The following is a 24,023-nucleotide window of genomic DNA, read 5'->3' as shown; positions in this document are numbered from 1 at the left end:
CGCCAGCACTCTCCATGCCGACAACACCAGACTTTCTACCTCCTGCCACCTCTCGTCACCGAATCACACCCAGGGCACATTCACCTACTGCAACTGCTCCTTCGTCTGCCTCTGCACACCAGACCCACCAACCGCATGACTCCCAAGAATCAGACCAGATAGCCTTCCTTACATCCTGCTCAACACACGCTCCCTCCACAAGCTTGCCGTAGAGATCCGCGACCTGCTCAACTCCATCTCCCCAGATATCACCTTATTCACAGAAACCTGGTTGAGTTCCTCCTCCGCCCTAGGCATCACCATCTTGCACAAAAGCACCCTCCACCTCACACCTAGCTCAGAAGACCCCTCGGCCAACATGGAGCACCTCCACTTCCAGGTCCAGATCAACCCAAGCACCACCGCCGCGGCATTCTTGTCTAGAGACGTCCCGGACTCTGTTTCCCCATTTTGCGAATCCATAGTCTTTCTCGCACACCATGCTTTCACCTCCACAGACCACATCCTTCTCATCTACCTTAATTTCCACCTGGACAACCTCAACAACCGCATCCCTACTGGAGAACCTCGCCACCATCTTACTCAAATTCCTGGTTACCTCCCTAACTCACTCAGCAGGATGCCCCCTCGAACCAGTCTCCTCCGCAAGCAACATCTCCATCAGCCCCACCTCCGAGCTACACTGGACCAACCATCACTACCTTTGCTTCTCCTTCACCACGCCCACCATACACCACCACGGCCATCGCTACCCTCGCAGAAGCTGGAGCAAAGTCACAGAAGACCAGCTCACCACCTCCCTCAGCAAAACCCCACTACTGACATCCACGGACACCAAAAAAATACCCACTACTGACATCCACGGACCCCAACGGCCCAGCAAGGAACCTCCACCTATGGATCTCCAACCTAGTTAACACACTGGCTCCCCTTCGGAAACCCTCAGGCAAGCAACTCTCCAAGAAAGCCAGCTGGTTCTCTCCCGCCCTCCGAGTCCAGGCGCACCTGCAGACAGCTCGAGAATAGATGGAGAAGCTGCAAGATCTTGACAGACCACGGAGTCTTCAAAACCTCTGTCACCACCACCACCACCACCTCATCAGTACAACAAAGAAAACTGCCATACAGGAACGCATCATCACCAACACACACAGCAGCAAAGAACTCTTCACTTTTGTCAAAGAATTCGCCAAACCCCACTGGGTACCACCTACTCTCAATGGCTCCAGACCTCTTCAGTCCCTGACCAACTGGACCACCCGCACCTCTGACGACACCCTGAGGATCATGAAGAGCATCCACTCCAGAGCCCCATCGGATCCCTGCCCTCACTACATCTTCAACAGAGCCGGCACCTCCATCGCCCCCAAACTCTGCTGCACCATCAGCTGCTCAATTGAGTCCGCCATCTTCCCAGAAGACTGGAAACCTACAGGGATTAACACCCTTTGAAACGAGCATTTACAATGCAATGGTTTTGCCTTTGTTAAAGTTAGAGCTATTGGCATTGCTCTTGACATTATTTTTATTTATGTTTTTTTAACATAAATAAATGGCATTGTCATTTACAATGCCAATAGCTTAATCTCTCGCAAATGCCACACACAAACACCCACAGAGAGCCCCCCCACACACACACACAGCGCCCCCCACACAACCACACAGCGCCCTCCACACATACACCCACACAGAGCCCCCCCCACACAGAGCAGAAGTATGCTACATTTAATGCGAGTCACAGGGCTTTAGATCTCATCCACAGAGGATACCAGACCCTTCTGGTGTGCATTAGTTATCATTCTGCGCAGTCTGTATTCGATCCATCAATCTCGGCGTCACTGGAGAGCGCGAGATACCCGGAAAAATAAAGTGCGCGCGCATGACGCAGCCCCCACCTCCCAATCCTGACAGGAGCCGTTCAACACCCCCTTCGTACGCTGCGCTAGCCTCCAATTTTAAAGAGCAGTTTAGCTAAGAAATGGCACTTAAGTGAGGCACACTGATATATCCGCGGTAAACACAAGTACAATAACCGAGAATATGAAAATATATTTTTTTTAAACCCAGCAATAGAAGCTAAAGAATTGAAGCACTGAACATACAAAGTAAACTGTCGTAGTAGGTGAATGCACAACAATACACAGTGGGCAAAACTGGACTGCAAACCACAGGAAGACTGTCACAGATTGGGACGTCCTCCAGGATGTGAACAGGAGATACCACGCCACCAACAGAGATAAGAACACCACTTCGCCGAGGACACAAAGCAAAACGCACTTTAATAAAAAGCTGCCAACAACAACATTACTGTTTAAGCCGGATTTGTTTATTTTTATCTGTGTGCCTGCCAAAAAAGCTGCATTTCTAGCGCGACTACCACGCCCCGGGTAAAATTATTCCCTATTCTGCTTAAAATAACGTTTCCCATTCAGTGAAGTAATTTTCGGGGGGGGGGGGGCGGTGGCCCCTGGCCCCTCCACGCTGAATGTGTCCTTTTATCCATTTCAAAATTCAGATAAATGTACTAATAAACACGGTGACTCAAAGTGGAGCATTTCCAGAATAACAGTGAAAAACGCAGGCAACGCCTGATGACAGATCTCAAGTGGTCACGTCAGGTGTGGATTCGTTTCCAGGGACTGTTTACCTGGGAATTCTGGAACGTGTGGTTGTGTATGTTCGAGGCATGTGGGCTGCTGAATTCATATCTGTGCATAGTCCGCCACCTAGTGTTGGGTCCGGATGATTGCACATTGTTGTCCTGGAAGAGTCTTCGAAGTATCACGAGATAGGTGGCTCCTCCCCTGGACTACAGTGCGCATGGGCATCGCCTCCATCCCCAGATTGTTTTTTTCCGCCATTGGGTTCGGATGTGTTTCGGTTCCCTCTATCGGAACCGATAGTTGTTCTACTTTTACTCGAGACCAAAAGGTCTTTAGGCTGGGCGTCGGTATAGGTGCGTTCGGGTTTCTTACTGACTCTCAGCTCCGTTCTCTTACTGCCCCTCCACGTGCTTTCGACGCGGACGGGCCTACACTACACCCTTTGCTATGGAGCGGACCCCATTCAAGAAGTGTCCGCTGTGTCACTCTAAATATTCGCACCTCGACGTGCACCCTGTGTGCAATACATGCTTGTCACCGGATCATCGTGAAGACACCTGCATGGCGTGTTCGAAATTTAGAAGTAAGAAGACCCTAAAGATTCGCCGGGCTAATCGGCTCCAGGCTCAATTGTCGGCTTCGGCACCCCCACCGGATGACATCTTCCAGGAATCTGTCGAGGGAGAAGACGACGTACAAGGGTCGGACTCTGGCCCCGCGTCCGAGGAAGAGACCTACGACGAGGAGGCCTACGACGAAGTCTCCGGTGAGGTAGGGGACGACGAACTGGTTTGTGCCACGATGGGAGATAGCTCGGAGGAAGAGCATCCCCAACCAGACTCGGGGTTACTCCCCGTTCTACGGCCCAGGTCGAGGGATCGCCTTCGGGCCTTACCCAAGATCTAACTATGAGTCCTACGTCCCCGCCTCCGGGCCCGGTCACGGACATTTCTAAGAAGAAACCGAAAGTGAAGCCAACTGGTCTCGCACCCTCGGATGCGAAACCGAAACCGAAAGTGGCGTTGGTGAAGAAGGTTCTGGAGGCGTCAACTTCCACGAAACCTAAAATGGCCGACTTGAAGAGCCACGCCAAGATGGCCGACCAGAAGAGCCACGCCAAAATGGCCGACCCGAAGCCCTCTGGGTCGGCGCCGAAGGTGAAGACCTCCGACGCGGCTGCGTCTGCACCGAAAGGGGTCGCGGACCCGAAGACGGCTTCGAAGAAGCGTCACGCAGACGGTGCGGTGCGCCTAGCCATGGGGCGTCGGCCCCGAAGAAGAGGCCTACCGGCGACCGGGCTCTCGGAGACGAGGAGTCGCTCGAGCCGGTTCAGCCCTCGGCATCCCTTACGAGGAAGGTGGGGGACTCCTTAAAGCGGATCCAACAGTCCACTGTGGTTCCCAGCCAGGACACTGTAGTGCCTAGGCCCACGCCGAAACCTGCTAAGGAGCAAACGCCCATTCGTTTTACCCTTCCACCCAAGTCGGCGCCGAAGGCCTTCGCGCCTAAACAGGGCGGACACTCACAGGAGGTATTGACGCCGAAAGCTGCCTTGGTGGTGTCGAAGCTTCGACTCCAGCCGCTTGCGGTGGAGGAACGTCGTGAGGTGCTCATCGACGCCAACACCGGAAAATTGTCGCTCCTCAAACGAAAGATTACGTCGGAGCCGGCCTTGGAACCTTTTAGGATTCCACTCAAGAACAAGAGGTACTCTGCGGACTCGTCGGCTCTGATGGAACCTCTGTCTCCACAAGCCCTGGAACACTCGCCGGCCCATTCCCCCGTGCCTGATGTGGACGAGGAGGAGGCCGAGTACACCTACACTGCGTACTCGGATCCGGAAGAGGAGCATGTGCCCTGGACAGCTGGAGGCGACGCAGACGACCCGCAGTCGGGGCAGGACACTCAACTTTTCGCCGCAAAGACGTCCCCGACGGAGGACTCGGCGGCCTTCAATGCATTAATAGAGAGAGCTGCAGCGAACCATGACGTCGAACTGCACTCAGACCCCGTGGATGCGGACTTTTTGGTCGACACCTTCTCGGTAGCCGAAAAACAAGTCAAGACACTACCAATGCTTAAAGGGGTGCTGAAGCATGCGCAGGAGGTATTCAAAGAGCCCACCCGGGCGCGGGTGGTCAATCCTCGCATCGACAGGAAATATAAAGAAGGCGCCCACGGATCCCACGTATATTAAGGGACACTTGCCATTGGACTCCCTGGTGGTTTCCAACGCTCGAAAGAGGGCGAATTCGCAGACTACTGGTGACGCTCCTCCCCCAGACAAAGAGTCTAAGATCTTTGAGGCATCAGGCAAACGCATTGCTGCACAGGCAGCGAACATCTGGAGGATCTTTAACACTCAAGCCCTGCTTGCTCGTTATGATAGGGCCCATTATGACACATTAGAGGCCATCCTACAACACTTGCCTGACCAATACAAGGAGGCGGGGGAGATGCTCATTCAGGAGGGTAAACTCATTACAAATGCATCCATCAAGTGTGCCCTAGATGTAGCAGACACTGCCTCCAGGGCTATCAATACAAGTGTGTTACTCAGACGTCATGCCTGGCTTCGCATTTCGGGGTTCAAACCCGACATACAAACCACGATATTGGGTCAAACAGTTAATCCTGACCATCTGTTCGGCCCTGAGGTGGACGCCTCCCTAGAAAAGATGAAAAAAGATACCGAAACTGCCAAGTCTATGGGGGCCTTACAAAGTCAACAGTTTCGGGGTGGTTCCTTTCGCCGCTCCAATTCAAGAGGCACCTCGAGGGGACAGGCATCCCAGTCCACACAATACTATAAGGGTAACACCCAGTCCTCGTACAACAACAACAAGGGCAGGGGTGGCTACAGAGGCAATAATAGCAAAGGCAGGGGACGTGGAAACAATGCATCCAGGTCCACCGCCACCAACAAGCAGTGACGTCTTGTCACTTCCCCCCGATCACACTACACCTGTCGGGGGGAGACTCCAGCAGTTCCTGTCGGCGTGGAGGTCCATCACCACGGACAGGTGGGTGAGATCTCTTATCCAGTACGGGTACTGTCTAGAACTTACGTCCATTCCACCGGACATACCGCCAAGAAGCCGTGCTATGTCCGACGAGCACTTGACCTTGTTGCAGCAGGAAGTTCTGGTCATGCTGCAAAAAGGGGCAATAGAGCTCGTTCCATTGCAAGAACGGGGAACGGGGGTTTACTCCCTGTATTTTCTGATCCCCAAAAAGGACGGGTCACTCAGGCCAATCCTGGACCTCAGGCCCCTGAACTGGTACATCAATTCGGAGCACTTCCATATGCTCACATTGCAGCAGGTGCTTCCCCTGCTTCAACAGGGGGACTTCCTAGCAACGCTGGATCTGAAGGATGCCTATTTTCATATTCCCCTGCATCCTTCCCACAGAAAGTATCTCAGATTCACAATCTTGGGCCAGCACTACCAGTTCAGAGTTCTGCCGTTCGGGGTCACCACGGCACCGAGAGTATTTACAAAATGCCTAGCGACTGTGGCGGCGCATCTCCGTCGCCAGCACGTCCATGTCTTTCCATACCTAGACGACTGGCTTATTCAGGCAAAGACGGAACAGCAGTGCGTAGACCACGTGTCACGCACCATTCACCTCCTGCACGATCTGGGATTCTCTCTGAACTACCCAAAGTCCCATCTCCAGCCCGCCCACGTGCGACAGTATCTGGGCGCGACAATCGACACTCTGGCAGCCACTGCGCAGCCGAGTTCAGGGAGAATCGCCAGTATCCAGGCGCTGATCCAACGATTCAGACCCCAACACTCGCTTCCAGCGAGGGTGTTCATGCAGTTGATAGGCATGATGGCCTCCTGCATCTCCATTGTCCCGCACGCGAGACTACATATGCGTCCGCTTCAGGAGTGCCTGGCACGTCAGTGGACTCAGGCTCATGGGCAACTGACAGACCTAGTGTTGGTGAGCGGTCGGGCATACAACTCTCTGCATTGGTGGAATCCACAAAACCTTTGCAAGGGCCGACCATTCCAAGAGCCTGTCCCACAGATCATCCTGATGACGGACGCCTCTCTCCACGGATGGGGAGCGCATGTACTCCACTACACTGTGCAGGGACTATGGACACTTCAGCAAAGGAAGATGCACATCAATGTGTTGGAACTGATGGCAATCTTCATGGCCTTAAAGGCGTTCAAAGTACATCTGTGCAACAAGGTCGTGTTGATCCGGACGGACAACATGACGGCCATGTACTACATCCAAAAGCAGGGAGGTACACACTCTCCACAGCTGTCTCATCTGGCTCAGAGCATGTGGAAGTGGGCCATTCAGAGGAACATCTTCCTCATGGCGGAGCATCTCCCGGGCAAGGACAATCAAATGGCGGATCTGCTCAGCAGGCACAGCCATCAGATGCACGAGTGGGAGATACATCCATCAGTTCTCCTACCGTACTTCCAAAGGTGGGGTCATCCAGAGATAGACCTGTTCGCCACAAGGGAGAACGCAAAATGCCAAAGCTTCGCCGCCAGGTTCCCACACCCCCAATCACAGGGCAATGCGATGTGGATGAACTGGTCAGGCAGATTTGCGTACGCCTTTCCCCCAGCACCTCTGATACCGCTGGTGGCACGCAAGCTCAGGCAACACTCGATGACGCTCATCCTGGTTGCTCCAACGTGGGCTCGCCAACCATGGTACACCACGTTTCTGGAACTCTCCGTGGTACCGCATCAAAGGCTTCACCTCACTCCCAGCCTTCTGACGCAGAGCCATGGCGACATTCAGCACCCAGATCCGCAACAGCTCAACCTGGCGATCTGGCTCCTGAAGTCCTAGAGTTTGGCTACCTCAATCTTCCTCCCGATTGCATGGACATCATTCGGGAGGCAAGGAAGCCCACTACTAGAGCTTGTTATGCGGCTAAATGGAAGAGGTTTGTCGTCTACTGCGTGGACCACAGCATTGACCCGCTAGACGCTTCCATTCAGAACATCATATGTTACCTCTTTCACCTGTATCGTTGTAATCTAGCTTACTCTTCCATCCGCATTCACCTGTCGGCTATGGCAGCATACCTCCAGAATAGGCAGCACCTGTCACTCTTTAAGGTCCCTGCTATCAAGGCTTTTCTGGAAGGACTCAAAAGGGTCATTCCACCAAGGACTCCACCAGCTCCAGAATGGAACCTCAATGTGGTTCTTACAAGGCTGATGGGTCCTCCCTTTGAGCCACTGCACTCTTGTGAGCTCCAGTTTCTAACTTGGAAGGTTGCGTTCTTAGTAGCAATCACATCGCTACGGAGGGTTAGCGAACTGCAGGCGCTCACCATCCAAGAACCTTTCTTCCAGGTACATGCCAACAGGGTGGTGCTCCGCACTAACCCTAAGTTCTTACCCAAAGTGGTCTCACAGTTTCACATAAACCAAACAATTGAATTGCCGGTGTTTTTCCAAAACCCAGAGACGCTGGCGGAGCGTATGCTCCACACCCTTGATGTGAAGAGGGCCTTGATGTACTATGTGGACAGGACAAGAGATTTCCGCAAAACCAAACAACTTTTTGTTGCTTTTGCCACACAACACAAGGGAAATGCAATCTCCAAAGCAGGAATCGCAAGATGGATAGTAAAGTGCATTCAGATCTGTTACGCTAAAGCTAAGCGCACTCTCACTATCCCACCGAGGGCCCACTCCACTAGGAAGTTAGGGGCCTCTATGGCTTTCTTAGGTAACATTCCCTTAGAAGACATCTGTAGAGCAGCCACTTGGTCTACCACTCATACTTTCACTAAGCACTACTGTGTAGACGTGCATTCCAAACAACAGGCAGCTGTTGGTCAGGCTGTTCTAAAAACGCTTTTTCAGACTGCTGCAGCTGGCACGGGCGGCCGCCGCTAATGGAGGGATTGCTATGTATTCTATGCACAGATATGAATTCAGCAGCCCACATGCCTCGAACTGCAAATGCTACTTACCAGTATGCATCTGTTCTTGGCATGTAGGGCTGCTGACATTCATATCGCCCACCCTCCTCCCCGGCGCCTGTAGCAGCTGCAGTATGTATTCATATACACACATATGCTCATAGCATGGTCATCACTCACTTTCTTCACTCCATCTCTGCCAATGGCTAAAAACAATCTGGGGATGGAGGCGATGCCCATGCGCACTGTAGTCCAGGGGAGGAGCCACCTATCTCGTGATACTTCGAAGACTCTTCCAGGACAACAATGTGCAATCATCCGGACCCAACACTAGGTGGCGGACTATGCACAGATATGAATGTCAGCAGCCCTACATGCCAAGAACAGATGCATACTGGTAAGTAGCATTTGCATTATTGCCATGGCGAAATGCACGTGTACAACAAGACGTTTGGCTTTTCCTGCCTTACTAAAAGAGACAGCACGTGTTTTAAAGTTAATATTTATCATTTTCCATGCTCCCTTCGAAACAAAGAAGAATGTCGGGAACGCCCCCGTGTCTGTAGTCCTTGCTTGCTAGAAAAACATATAAATCCATAACATAGTGAGGGGGTGTCCTTTGGGAGTTAGTAATAAGGACTAAGGTTAATATTTCCACATTCTACGCAACATCGGAGGCTTCCACATGTGCCCGTTTCCTAGTGCTGTTGTTCTACCTTCGGTGCTTAGTCAAGAGATAAGAATGCAGATATTTTGAGCGGACATCTCACCAGCCTGTTGCATTCTCAGTCGTGGGTCTCTCCAGAAGAAGCGGCAGAGGCCTTGGACTATGTCAATGACAGGCTGGCAAAAAAGACGCCAATCTATGCACCCGCCATTAACTTACCTTACTAAAAGAGACAGCACATGTTTTAAAGTTAATATTTATCATTTTCCATGCTCCCTTCGAAACAAAGAAGACGTGTGCATGAGTATCACAATATGGCTGCCGCCTGTAACGCACCAGATACAGTGACTTTCATCATTTTCTTTTACAGAGAGCATCTTGTGACAGCCTCGTTCACAGTTCCATCATTAACTTTCCAAATAGACACAAGGTGCAGTCAGAGCGTCTCTTCCGTTTCTTTATAAGGTTTAGTCCCGGCAATAGATTAGCATGGTAGCAAAACTGTTCCTCCGTTCATGTGTACTGCTAAGACGGTTAGACAAGAAAACAGTAAGGTGTGCCTCATCTGGAACCAAGAATCCGCTCCAATCACCGGTCAGCCCGTGCAAGCCCAGAAGCAGCGAGGTCCATCCATCTTTTGCAATCTGCAGGAGCCGCTCGTCCGAGGGGATCTTCCAATGCACCACCCAACCCTAACCCGAGAACTAAAGGTGAGAAATCCCCAATGACCTACCGAAGTTTTGAAATTCTAGGCGTGGCAGCAGACAAAGAAGATTGACTATGCTGCCTGCCTCTACCCGAAAAATGACCTCTTAACTAGCGATAAATAAAGGATTTATATGCTGAGGCTGCTCAGCCCATTTTGCAAATATGTGCTTAAAAGCCAAGAGCTTTCCGTATTGGTGGTGCACGCAGCAGGCCCGACTAGTCAACTCCAGATCCCTAGCCAAAAGACTACTGTGTGTAAATCATTTAAGTAAAGGGTCTGGTTTTCCCTCAAACAAACACTGGCCACTAAAAGGATGTTCAGCACCTGGGTGTGGACGTTCCCTGTCAAGCCTTTAGATCTCATCTACGCATATCAGCTTCAAGCCAACACAATGGCCCGGTTGCAGCATCAACCACATCCAGATAAGTCTGCATGGCTCTTTCGCCACTTCAATACCAAGAAATCTCAGATGTGACTTCGCAAATAGTCATGTAAACTGAAGACCACCGTGGAGGGTAACTTCCACAACCCTTTTGCACTCTAGGTCCTCGGATGCAGAGCATTACATGATCTTAACAACAGACTGCCTCATACAAACACCTTGGTCACCAGAATATCCAGTCTCTTAGCCTACCTGTTAGGAAGAACATAGAAAGAAAAATACTTTGCTTTTACTTGGCAGAAGGTGCCTGACCAACCAAACTTTGTAGTGTAGAACAGAAAGACTGGAACGGCACATCAGAGGGATCTGAGGCAACGTCCTCCGCATCTCCCGGGGTTCCCTCCAGGCCACGGGAGCCCCGCGGGCGCCGCCATACTTTTTGCCGTCTTCCTTCTTCCCCCGGGCTGCCGGGGGCGGGCACTTCCGGCCGGCCGCGCTAGGATTGGCCGGCCGGCCAGTCACGGGGCGGGAAACGGGGGAGGAGAGACGCAGAAGTGCCGGCAATGCCGGAACAGATTCGGGGGCGTTCCCGGCTTTCGCCTGACGTCGCGTGACGTCGGCAAAAGCCAAAGAATGTCGGGAACGCCCCCGTGTCTGGTCCGGCATTGACGGACAGGCCCCTCATCCAATGGCTAGGCTCCATTTACGGAGCCAGCCAATGAATGACGAGGGCCGACCCAAAGCACACTACAGTTCTCATCAGGTTTTCGCCTGCGCGAAAAAGATGCGCAGAGCGCATCTTTTTGGCGAGGCAAAACCTAAAAAGCCCTATGCTCACCCGACAGACCTCAAGAATTGCAGACCCATCTCTCTGCTCCCTTTTCCCAGCCAAAGCCATCGAGAAGGCTTCAACACCCAACTCGGAGTTAATCTAAGCAAACTACATCCTGGATCTCTCCCACTCAGGCTTCAGAAGCAACCACAGCACAGTGTTCGCATTCCTCAATGCCACAGACACCCTTCTGCACCCTCCTTGACCAAGGTGAAACTGCTGACCTCATCCTCCTTAACCGCTTAGCTGCCTTTGACACAGTCTCCCACCACACCCTCTGTGTAAGACTTCACAGCGCTGGCATCTGCGACAAAGCCCTAGAATGGATTCGCTCCTTCCTCACCGGTCGAACAGCTAGTTTAAAACAATCTAGAAAAACTTGATTGCTCAAAAATATTTTTTGTTTATGACAATTTTGATTCTTCAGTGGAATCGCTTATTAACCAAGCAGTATAGCAGATAAGAAGTCTTGTATCCCACCCCTGCACCACCAATGTAGGAAAGTGGCTCTTTATTGTATGATATATCAAAAAGAGATGTTTTGTAAAGAGTCCAGGTTTCCCTTATGAGTGGACAGGGTGCTTCCTATGTCAATCCCAAGGTGCCCTTTTAAGGGGTAGTGTGGTCGAGCAGCATTAGGCTCATCACAGAAGAGTGCAAGACATCTGAAAATACACTAAAAGGTCAATAAAATACGCATGACTCAAGAAGGATATCCACACCAAATTATAAAAATGGCAAGTATCTTTATATATGTTTAGGCATCAAAAGAATTTTTTTCAGGTAGGCACGTTTTTAAATATAAATTATTTTCAGTTCCAAAAGTCGACCATGCAATTTCTGGGGGCTGCAGTGTTATCCTATGGGAGGAAAAGTCAGTGTGGCGTTCAGGTATAGTACAGATACTTACTGGACCCTTCTCCAGGAGTTAGGGTGAGTGGTGAACAAGGTCCAAGGCAGCATCAGCAGAACACCAGCGGCACTAGGGCGGCAGGGTGCTGGGGTGCCAAACAGCATCGGGTTCCCAGTGTTACTCTACGGGAAACGATTGTGGTAAAAAGAGGCTTCAGGCTTTGATTGGCTGACCAGTTGTGCTGACTCAACAGGGGAGTTCAGGCCTCATGATGCTCTGGATGTAGGAATATTTTTGGTCCTCTTCTCCACGGCCAAGGGTTGACTGGTGCAGAGATGTCTTTAGGTGTCAGGTATTCTTACCTAGAGCTGTTGCAGTAGAGGAGGGGGGGGGGCTGCAGACGATGCCCAAAGGTCCACGAGGGGTGAAACCACGATTGACTCGAGCTCTGGAGGGCTTGGGTACCTCCATGGCACTGTTGGCCCATTTCAACTTGGGCTTGGAGAGACGGGTTAAGTGGTGGCTTCAGACGTCTGGTTTTAGCGGTTCCTGAGTCTTCAGAGTCCTTTCTTTGGAGATTCTGCAGATGCAGAGAACAGTTCCATTGTTCCTCCGGGTGTCTTGGTTCTTTATTGAATGCAGACAGTCCTCCCGTGTTTTGGAGGCACAACGGCTGCAGGATGAAACTTCTTAGGCGCAGTTTCAATGGGAAACATCAGACAGGCTGACAGGGCTGGGACCAAGTCAGTTGATGTTTTCAGTTTTTGCGGCTCTTTGTTTTCCTTCTTTGTAGGTAGTCAGGATCTGCTTCTCGGGGGGCCAGAGACTCTCCTAAATACTAAATTTAGGGGCACTAGGGGAGTGAAATGTAGTAGCCAACGGGCCCCTCACACTTGGGGTCACTTTGCCCCTATATGCCCACTTCCGTTTGAATTGGAATAAGGCTGTCCCAGAATTCCTAAGTATGCCATCACATAGATGGCTTCTTCTGAAAAGTCAAGGCTGTCCCAGAATTCCTTAGTATGCCATCACATAGATGGCTTCTTCTGAAAAGTCGTGTCCACCTAAGTTTAGCCCACCTTACGGGTGTTACTAACCTGGGGTGGCATGCCTACCTGACTAGCTAATCTTCTGACCTGTCCAGGTGCCAAAGGGCCTCTGGACAAGGGGGTTGGCTTCCTCTCCTGTGGGGTCAGGCAGATTTGCATTTCAAAGGCGGCACCTCTTGAAGCTTACCGCCTATAAAGGCTAATCAGCAGGTCACACTGTGGGAAGGGGTGTGACACCCCTTCACAGACAGGCTTTTGTTTGGGTCTCCTGAGAGCAGGGGGGCTCTCACTGGGGAGGTCAGAACAGTGTCTCGGGTGGCAGGCTGGCAGAAACTAGTCAGGGAGCACACCAGGGGGCACCGCTAGGGTGCCCTGTAGCTGCATGTATTGGTGTATCCAACTCTGGAATCGGTGTGGGTTTATCAATATGAGATGTTTGAAACTAAACATCCCTAGCTTCAGTGAAGCCTTCATTTAGCTGGGGATCACATTTTCACCAGTGTCCGTCACATGTATCTGAAGGAAACAGTTATAAATTTCTTACCTTCGAATTACCCCCAGGCGTCAGACTGGATCCAGAAAGTTTTTCATCAGCAGTACCCCTGCGTGTCGGAAGGTGGTGCTGGTCGACTCCACATCCGTTGTTTGTCGTCGTGGTCTCCAGACTGACGTCCTGAAGCTACATAGAAGCCGCTCGCCCGCGCTGACATCAGTTCTTTCTTTTTCTGCACCAGCAAGCGCAGATCCGTAGAGACCGGTACCTCCTGTCACTTTTTAACTGACTTTTTTGCGCCTTTGAGTCTCAACCGACTCCTGGTGCATGAGGGATGCCTGGCTTCAAGGCATGCGGTTCCTGTACCAGACTGATGTCGGTGATGGATCCGCACCGCGTGTGCCTCTACTGCCTGGAGCGCTACCAAGGCCCGAAGTCTTTGCGGGAGCGGTCCCGACAACTCCTCGAGGCCCGGCAGTCGGCTCTGTGTTGCTCAAGGTACCGGTCGTGTGTGAGATTAAGGGACCGATCGCGGAGTCCTCACCATTCCTCTTCTAAGTCTTCGCAATCCGAGTCAGGTAAGTCGAAACACAAGAAGTTAAAGAAACATTGTAGCTCTTTGACTTCCCCTCTGCCAACGTGACGAAGGGTGCGGGTGGTGCCACTCCCGCGGCACCGCGTGCAGAGCCTTCAGGGTTGACTCTGGCCTGACCGGGAGCGACCCCTGCCCAGCTTCGTCAATTTTACGAAGCGATGCACACCATCTTTGGGCAGCCCAACTCCGCCAGTGCGCCTTCAGGCTGACTTCTAAGGTTAAGGACATCCTTTGAGGCCCCTAGTTTTGTGCACCAGAGGTCAGTGTCTTGCATGGTTCTGCGCTCCTGGCGTGGAATGTCGTGTACAGGACTGACGTCAGTGCGCAAGGGTGGCGTCTATGTAGCTTCCGCAACGTCATCCCGGCGACCGCGACTCCAATGACTGAGGCGGAGTTGGCCAATGCCACCTTCCGACGCGCAGGGGTACTGATTACGAAAAACCTTCCGGATCCAGTCTCAAGCCTGGGGGTAATTCTAAGGTAAGGAATTCATAACTAATCTATGTTTCTTACAGATATATAGTTACCGAAGGTAAGTAACGCGCTCTTTAAAACTGCTTCCCTGATCACTTGTACTAGCAGAAATGGGACTGACTAGCCCAGGTGCATATCTGCTCATCCAGGTATGTTGTCATGTAAAGTTCAGCATCCTGCCTTAGGACTGTCAGGGCGCAATACACACTCCATTTGTGGGCCACTGCTTGCCATCAATAAGGTTATGACCTATCCAGAGAAACATCTAGTAGACAATTTACACATTAGCAGAACAAGCTAGATCTGTTATGCAAGAGACTGGATTAGTTTGCCAAATATTCTTTTCTCTTCAAAGTGCTTTGTAAATCCATTTTGGCACCTGCATTCCTATCTATGGGTCAAGATGCTGCTTTGAAAAGATCTGCAAGGGATTGTTGTTTGTAACTTTGTCAATTCTGGTCTCTTTAGGACTTTTAAAGACCTGGCGAGATGAATAACTCTCTGGAGAACACAGTTTCCTTCGAAGAATATGTTCGTATGAAAGCACGGACCATTCCACAGCACAGGATGAAGGAATTTCTTGACTCGTTGGCCACCAAGGGTTCGGAGGCCCTTCAGGAGTTCCAGCAGACAGCCACTACTACTATGGTGTATGAACAGAGTGGTAACTGCATCTACACGGACAGCACTGAAGTGGCTGGGTCATTGCTTGAGCTCGCTTGTCCTGTCACCTCAAGTGTCCAGCAGCAAGTCCATCAGCAAGTTCAGCAGGAACAGCAGATGCAGGTTCAGCAGCAGGTCCAGGTAAAATGGTGCTCCATTAACTGACTTCCATGTTATCATGTAGTGATTGGTCTTTCTTCCGTTGGAGAGAAGCAGCGCTCACCATGCTGCCACTAAAAAGTTGTTCTGCTAATGCTGGCATAACGTTTTTATACTTTGGGCACCCTTTTTACCGGAATGATTGCAATGTGCTTTTCCAATGATTGTCCCCTGAGTTGGGACCGCACCCTTAATGCAGAACCGCCAGTGCTCTCCTTGGTTTCCTGCAGCTCTGTGATGAACTCATCACATGCTGTTGCAGTGGGGTGCTTCCTCAATCCCTGCACCTCCACGTGGCGAAGCGCAACCCCCTCCACCCCACCAGGTCACCAACCCCTGCTCCTTTGCCATGCTTGGGAGCACAGGGGCCTTTTAGTGCATTGCAGTCATCCTCCCGGCGAGCACCAGAGCAAGATCTAGGAAACTGTTCGTAGCAACGCCTTCTTTTTTATGCTTGTAAAGGAAAAGCTGGCTGCAGTGTCTAGGACCGAATGGATTGTGACACAGGCAAGGGCCTCAGATCTCCGTTGCCACTCACTTTCTGACAGCTCCAAAACCTATAGCATATCCTCCAGAGGAACACAACCGTGATGGCAGTACGACAACCAGGTATATTTTATGTAATGTGGCTGGTGTTAAATAAGCTCTGAGCAGGATGTTATGTTAAATATACTGGAACCAGGTGTTGCAAGTCCTTGTGTGGATAACCCAGGGCTCTGCACCCACACCTCAGACCTCGCACCATCGATATCCTGTTCCCAGGTGTGTTGGAGCATCGCCAGTGGGTCATGTACCTTATAGGACATAGTCTTTTTGAGCCAGGAAATCAGAGGTTGCCCATTTGCTACTATTTACATGGTCTGCATCAGGGGATGCAGGACTGGTTCTGTCTGCAATTCCCCACAAGCATTCTAGCTCCACCAACGGGCATCTTTGCACTAAAAATTGACTTGCTGTGAGATCAGTTTACTCTGTCAGAAGGTCAAACTGGATCATCGCCTGCCTTGAAACACATCACCTAGGGTGCCCATTCCCACAGCCTCCCAAAGATCCGCTCCCACTCTGCTTACTGCTATCCGAGAGACGCCCATAGAGTCAAATGGTATCTCCAGGGCGTACCTGGAATTCCTGTGTGATTTTCACTTTGTTCCCCAGTGAATCCCATGCACCCCCGAAGGAGGTCATTTGAGGACACTGCCAGCGCCTTGCTAGAATGGAGTAGATCCAGAATCTAAGTTTGTGCCTACATTTCTGCACTCATGTCCACCAGGTTGTGCCCTGGGAACCACTGGTATGGCCACTGTGCTGGGCAGCTAAAGAATAGTGCTCAAACACCAGGGTCCTCAATCCACCGCATTCAGGCGACAGCTGCGTCTCCCCTTGTTCCAGATCCATCCACTCAGCATTGCATTCAAGAGGCAAAAGGTGGTGCAGGAAAGGAGCCTGGGCAACATCACCACTTTCGCGAGTACCGCCTGTTCCTGTACTGTAAGGGTAAGAGAGCACCAGAAAGCAATCTGAGGCAGCAGGGAGGATATTGCTTTTGTGAGGTTTCCATCCTATCATGTCTCGGGCCGAATAAAAGAAATTGATGCTCAGATACCTGAAAGACCGTGGCTCCCATCGAAGAACATGAGTCTCAACCTCCAGCGACTTGCTCAGGACAGTCAGGTGCAAAGAGAATAAGCAGGTCTTAGCCCAGTTGATGCCCATTCCATAGGCTGCTTTCAAGTTGTGTAAGATGTGTATTACATCGGCAATACCAGTGCACACGTCCCTTATATATACAAGGATATCGTCTGTATTTAGAAAAGGAGCATGAAACTGGCTACCAATCTGTATGCCCCAGACCTGTCTAGACTATCTTATCCTCTGCACCAGTGGCTCCACTGCCAGTTCGAAGAGCAAGGGCTAAAGAGGGCAGCCCTGACACGTGCCCTGCCTATCAGGAATGGCTGAGAGATCCGTCAACCTATCTGGACTTTACGTCTGCTCAGTGTAAAAGAGTTTAATCAAACGTAGTAACGGTCCTCGAACACCCATCACCCACAGCACCTCAAACAGTTAGTGCCAGACCAGGATGTTGGAACGCCTTTTCAACATCCAGGACCAGGCACACCAAGTGGGGCCAGCGCAACAGTGCCTCCTGCAAGATTCTGCCATTTCTGGATATTGAGTATTGTAGACCTGCCTGGTATGAAACAATTCTCGTCTTGGTGTATCAGTGTGGGAATGTGCTCCAGCAGTTGCGCTGCCAGCACCTTGCTAAGGATTTTATAATCACTACCCTTCATGGACAGTGGTCTGTTTGAGGCGCCCTCCACCAGTTTGTGCTCAGGCTACAGGAGCGACACCAGAAGCACTTTACTTGTGAATGAGGGCTGATGCCTTTCTGCCTGGGTAGTCAAATAAAGCTCCGACAACCTGGGGACACGGAGGATCTCATAGGTGTTCCAGAATTCGGTAGGTAGGCCATCAATGCCCAAGGTTTTCCAGGTAGGTGAAGCACGTATGGCACCCCATATCTCCTGCTCGGTTATTGAGTCATGAAGGGCCTCCTGCTCTTCTGCAGTATCCTCTGACAGAAATACCAGAATTGCAGGCCCTCACTTGACAGGCGCAAGCCGTAGAGGGCCCCGTAGTGCCTGAAGAAAGCACGGTGGATTGTCTCCTGCATGGTGGCAACAGAAGCGGGAGAGAGATGGATACAAGGGATCGGGTCGCTGTCAGATGCACAGCTTAGCAGCCTCACCAACAGCCAGTCTGACTTACCTCCCTCTGCATGCCTCTTAATTTAGTACCCCTTAAAGACTAGGTTCTGGATCGACTCGAACAACTGTGCATGGCGGTCCCGTGCATCCGACAGCACACCCTCGTCCAACAGCATTGCCCTTGCAAGGCCCCACATCCCAATCGTCTCCCTCCATGACTTCCTGACTGAGGTTGCCCCGCGCCCCAATGACTGCATGAATTCAATGACTGCGGATGACTGATTTTTGTGCCTCCTGCTTCAGAAGGCGCATAGTGGCTGTAGTACTATTTTCTGTGATCTGATGAGCCAGTATCTTGTGGACCATTCACAGAATACAGGATCCTCCAGCTCAGTGGGATGAAAACGCCAGGTAGTGATCTGACTGGGTCTTACCTAGGAATTCCGCCCCTGTTACCTTAAGCTGTAGGATAGGGTGAAAATGAATGCAGGTCATGGGGTGGGGAATGAAATTAATATTCTCTATGTCTAAACAATGCATGGCTTAACCAAGCAGTCTTTACAAGGACTGAGTCTTTGCCATGCATGTCTTAACCATGCATGCCTTCACAACAAATTTCTTTGTAAAGGCATGATTTCTAAAGGTATATATGGGGTAAAGATCCCACCTCAGACTCCCTGCCCTAAAATTCGGCCATCCTGCGCTGGAAGCCCCAGCCCCATTAACTACCCCGACCCCTCCCACCCAACTCTGAGACCTAAAACCTGACCTCCTGCCTCAAGAAAAAAACTACCCCACCCTGAGCCACTAAAACCGGCTCTGCAGCCCTGAAATCTGATCCCTCCCCCCTCCCTCAGCCATAAATCTTGGCCCCCTGCCCTGAAAACTGCTACTCCCCTAGCCCTAAACTCGGCCCGCCCTAAAAACTACCCAGACCCCCCCCCCTATCCGAGTGCAAAAATCAGCCCCCACACCTAAAACCTAGCCCCAGCCCAACTTACCAAGTCACATCCCAGCCCTTCCTGACGCATGCTTTCCAGTTCCTCTCCACGCCCATCTACTCAGATAGCTAGAAAGCTGACTACTTTAATCGCGCATATGTGTGGTTAAGATAAGCGTTCAGCTTGCCGCGAAACAGCATGCTTGTTTAGAGCCACGGTGTAAAGGCAGTTTCCACTCCAGAATCTTACAGTGACCAATGCGCAAGCCATTGTGTGAAGTGTTGCTGCGTAGGCTCTGAAGGAAGGGGGCGAGATCTGGGTTAATTACGCAGTTAAAGTCGGCCCAATGGCCCATGGCAGGAGGGAACCTTTCGTTAACATTGACGATATGCCTCAGAAACTGTGACTGAGCCATATTAGGCACATGTACACTATCTGGCAGCACCTCTTGCCCATCCAACCACCCCTTCGCTCCCCCACTCCACACACACCAGCACAATCAAGGAAAAGAAAGGGGGGCAACCCCCTTGTGTAGTCTACTGTGTGCTGGAGTCATCAGTACGTGGGACCATCATTTCACAAGTACAGAAACGGCTAGATTCTCTTGGAACTGTTAAAATTGCCTCTTTTCAATGAATAGAATCAGTCATACACATCTCATATATTCAGACTTCCACACAGCTCAAATGGAACACTATGAATTGGAACCCCAAAACCAATTGCACTATACACAACAATAAAGAGGTGTTCGAGGCATGTGGGCTGCTGAATTCATATCTGTGCATAGATCGCCGCCTAGTGTTGGGTCCGGATGATTGCATATTGTTGTCCTGGAAGAGTCTTCGAAGTATCACGAGATAGGTGGCTCCTCCCTCGGACTACAGTGCGCATGGGCATCCTCTCCATCCTCAGATTGTTTTTTTCTGCCATTGGGTTCGGATGTACTTTCCTTTACTCGAAGTTCGGAATCGAAAAAAGTTATTCTAAAAGGCCAAAAGGCCTTAGAGTTCGTCGGTATTGTTTTGATCGGTGTAGAGAAACTTTATTTAGAGTTATCCAGCTCCGGACGTCGAATTGGGCCGCAGGGCCTTCTCGATGCCCTGTGGACCGGTCGGCGATGGAACGGACTCCTTTCAAAAGATGCCCTCAATGTAATGCTAAATTCCCACATACAAACACCCTGTATGTAACAGATGTCTATCCCCTGATCATAACGAAGACGACTGCCTAGCCTGTGCCCAGTTTCGATCCAAAAAGACGATCCCGTATCGAAGGGCCGGTAGGTTAATAATGCAGCAATCGGCGCCGGAGCCAGAAAATATCTTCGACGAGGAAGAACTTGTCGAAGCCGAAGAATCGTAGGGACAGTCCGATCAAGACTCCAAACAAGAATCCAATTACTACGTCGACGACGAAGAAGACCTCGTCGAGGTAGTAGACGACGATCAAGGGATTGGAGCTGTCGAGGACGACTCCAGTGACGAAGCAGGGCGAACCGTGAGTACACCACCCCACAAAAACATTACGTCGGTTCCAAAGGCTCAGGTCGCCGGAAGGCCTTAGCCAAGATCTCGATACCGATTCTATAGCCCCGCACTCCAGCTCGGCTAAGAATATTCAAAAAGAGCCAGCTGATAAACGGCATCAAAAACTGTTAGTATCGAAACCAAAAACAGTGGAACCAAAACCAATAGACAATACAGTCTTCGGACCGAACTACGTAGACCCATCAGAGTCGAACAGTAAGGTCGCCAAGCCCAAGGCCAACATACCTATACAGACTCCGAAACTGAAGGCCGTCGACCCGATAAAATCGGCTCCGACTGCCAATAAAACAAAAGGGGTTCTTCAAGAAGGCCTCGATCCCAAAAGGGTTGTCGAACCGAAACAAAGTCAACAAGCCAAAAGTAGTTCCATCGAACTATCGAGCCGAAGCCAATCAATCCAAAGAGGGGCATCGAGCCGAAAACTCAAGGCATCGTTCGGAAACAACAGCTTCCGAAGACGCCTCAAGTTCAAAAGGGGACGATCGAACTGACTAGAAACGTCGAACTGATCAAAACATCAGCTCCAAAGAAACTAACACAGCCAAAAAACAGGGTTGGACTGCCGAAGCCTTTGGGACCAATTAAATTTGGACTTCCAACTCCCCTTGACAAAACGCAATAAACTACGTCAAGACTGGTCGACCCAAAAAGCAGTGTTGGACCGAAACAGTTAAAAACAAAGGCATCAGTGCAAAATACAAAAACTGCTAAAGAGGAGATCTTATACCCAGACCCCTCAGCAGAAGAACAGTCAAAACTCTATATTGACCCTAATACTGGCAAAGTTACTCTCTACAAAAGGAAAGTAAAGACTCCTATACTATCCCACTAAAGAAGAAAAGGGACTGTGCTACTTCCCCTATTCTATTTGAGCCTATCCATCCAGCTATGCCTAACCCATACACACATTCACCCACACACTCCGAGGAAGAGGTGATTGATGAAAATAATGAGGATTACATTTACCCAGTAGACCCTGACCCAGCACCCAGCCACAACCATGGGTGGACTCAGTGGACCCTTATAGCTCTACACTCATTCCAGATACACCTGCATACCCTGCTAAGCCTTCCCCTACAGAGGATACGTCTGCATTTAATGCCCTGATAGATAGAGCAGCCCTCAATCACAATGTAGAGATGCATGCAGACCCCATTGTGGAGGATTTCCTTTTTGACACTTTTGCTACATCAGAAAGGTCTGTAAAAACATTACCTATGTTGAAAGGGGTACTTAAACATGCAGGAGACATATTTAAGGAAACAACTAGGGCAAGGGTAATTAACCCTAGAATAGAGAGGAAATACAGGCCAGCACTATTAGACCCCACATATATTAAGGGGCAACTGCCTCTAGATCAGGGGTCTTCAATCTGTGGGGCGCGACCCCCAGAGGGGTCGTGGAGTCCTGGGAAGGGGGTCGCAGATTGTCAGTTTGCCTTAGTGGCGTAGGGCTGATTGAGGGTGCTCACGGCGGAGGCCTAATTCACACCGAGGGGTGAAAAACAACAAAGCCTCATTCACAAGTAAAAGGTCTTTTAAAGACCTGTTAAGTACTCGGGATGCGGCTTTGTCAGCCCGGCTCACATACACGAGGAGGGGAAGGGAAGGGATGGTGGGAGGGTGGCTGGGGGAGGAGGCTGTAAAGCACAAAGCACAAACCCTCATACCTGGCGCCTGTGTGGGAGAAATGTGCCTGAGAGTCTGTTCTTCAGGTGAGATGTTACAGCCTGTCCGCCCCCTGCCCCAGCAGGGAGGCACAGAGATGCCCTCCCATGAGAGAGGAAGAAGAAGAAGACGCAGAGAGATACTGACCCCGCTCCCCCCCTATGAGAGGGGCACAGAAAAGGTGGGTGATGAATGGATGGATGTGTGGATGGATAAAAGGTTGCATGGATCATGATGGATGCATGGATGTGTGAAAAGGTGGGTGGATGAATGATGGGTGAATGGATGGATGGATGAAAAGGTGGATGGATGAAGGATGAATGTATGGATGTAAGGATGAAAGGGTGGATGAAGGATGGATGGATATGTGAAAAGATGGGTGGATGAATGATGAGTGGATGGATGAAAGGGAGAATGAATGGATGAAGGATGGATGGAAGGATTAAAGGTTGCATGGATGAATGATGGATGTGTGGAAAAAGTGGGTGGATAAATGATGGGTGAATGGATGGATGAAAGGGTGGATAGATGAAAGATGTATGTATGGATGGAAGGATGAAATGGCAGATGGATGAAGGATGGATGTATGTATGTATAAAAGGTTGCATGGATGGTGGATGAATGATGGGTAGATGGATGAAAGGGTGGGTGAATGAATGAAGGATGGATGGATGGATGGATGGATGAAACGGTGGGTGAATGAATAAAGGATGGATGTATGGATGAAAGGGTGGATGTATGAAGGATAATAATAATAATAATAATCCACATTTGTAAAGCGCACAATCACCCGTAAGGGTCTCTAGGCGCTGGGGGCCGTCGGGAAGATTTAGCAAGCTATTGCCCAGAGTCACATGGTGCTGGGCTAATCTGCCGCCGGCCCTGGGGATCGAACCGTGATCCCCAGATTCCGGAGTCAGTCACCCTGGCCGCGGCAGGATGGATGTATGGATGAAAGTGTGGATGGATGAAGGGTGGATGTATGGATGAAAGTGTGGATGGATGAAGGATGGATGGATGGATGGAAGGGTGGATGGATAAATAAAAGGTTGCATGGATGGATGATGGATGGATGGATGGAAGGGTGGATGGGTGAAGAATGAATGTATGATGTAAGGATGAAAGGGTGGATGAAGGATGGATGGATGGACATGTGAAAAGGTGGGTGGATGAATGATGGGTGGATGAATGGATGGATGAAAGGGTGGATGAAAGGGTGGATGGATGAAGGATGGATGGAAGGATGAAAGGTTGCATGGATGAATGATGGATGTGTGGAGAAAGTGGGTGGATGAATGATGGGTGAATGGATGGATGAAAGGGTGGATAGATGAAGTATGTATGGATGGAAGGAAGGATGAAACGGTAGATGGATGAAGGATGGATGGATAAAAGGTTACATGGATGATGGATGGATGGATGTGTGAAAAGGTGGGTGGATGAATGATGGGTGGATGGATGAAAGGGTGGGTGAATGAATGAATGAATGAATGAATGAATGAATGAATGAATGAATGAAGGATGGATGGATGAAAGGGTGGGTGAATGAAGGAAGGATGGATGTATGGATGAAAGGGTGGATGGATGAAGGATGGATGTATGGCTGAAAGGATGAAAGGGTGGATGGATGAAGGATGGATGGATGGATGAAAGGGTGGATGTATGATGGATGTATGGATGGAAGGATGAAAGGGTGGATGCATGAAGGATGGATGGATGTGTGAAAAGGTCGGTGGATGAATGATGGATGGATGTGAT

General features: G+C 50.5%; 1 protein-coding gene across 7 annotated transcripts in view; it reads left to right on the top strand.

The window, feature by feature from the left end:
- The window catches only part of QRICH1 (glutamine rich 1), a 209,151-nt gene that overhangs the window by 83,773 nt on the left and 101,355 nt on the right, over positions 1 to 24,023 (top strand). For all 7 annotated transcript variants that reach the window (XM_086939330.1, XM_086939332.1, XM_086939334.1 and 4 more), the window contains one exon: positions 15,046 to 15,381. In XM_086939330.1, the coding sequence (XP_086795456.1) occupies positions 15,067 to 15,381 (315 nt within the window). In that variant the 5' untranslated portion in view covers positions 15,046 to 15,066. The remainder of the gene's footprint in view (positions 1 to 15,045; positions 15,382 to 24,023) is intronic.

Source organism: Lissotriton vulgaris, chromosome 9, assembly GCF_964263255.1.
Source record: "Lissotriton vulgaris chromosome 9, aLisVul1.2, whole genome shotgun sequence".
NCBI classification, from domain to species: domain Eukaryota; kingdom Metazoa; phylum Chordata; class Amphibia; order Caudata; family Salamandridae; genus Lissotriton; species Lissotriton vulgaris.
This window is presented reverse-complemented; position numbering and strand designations above follow the sequence as displayed.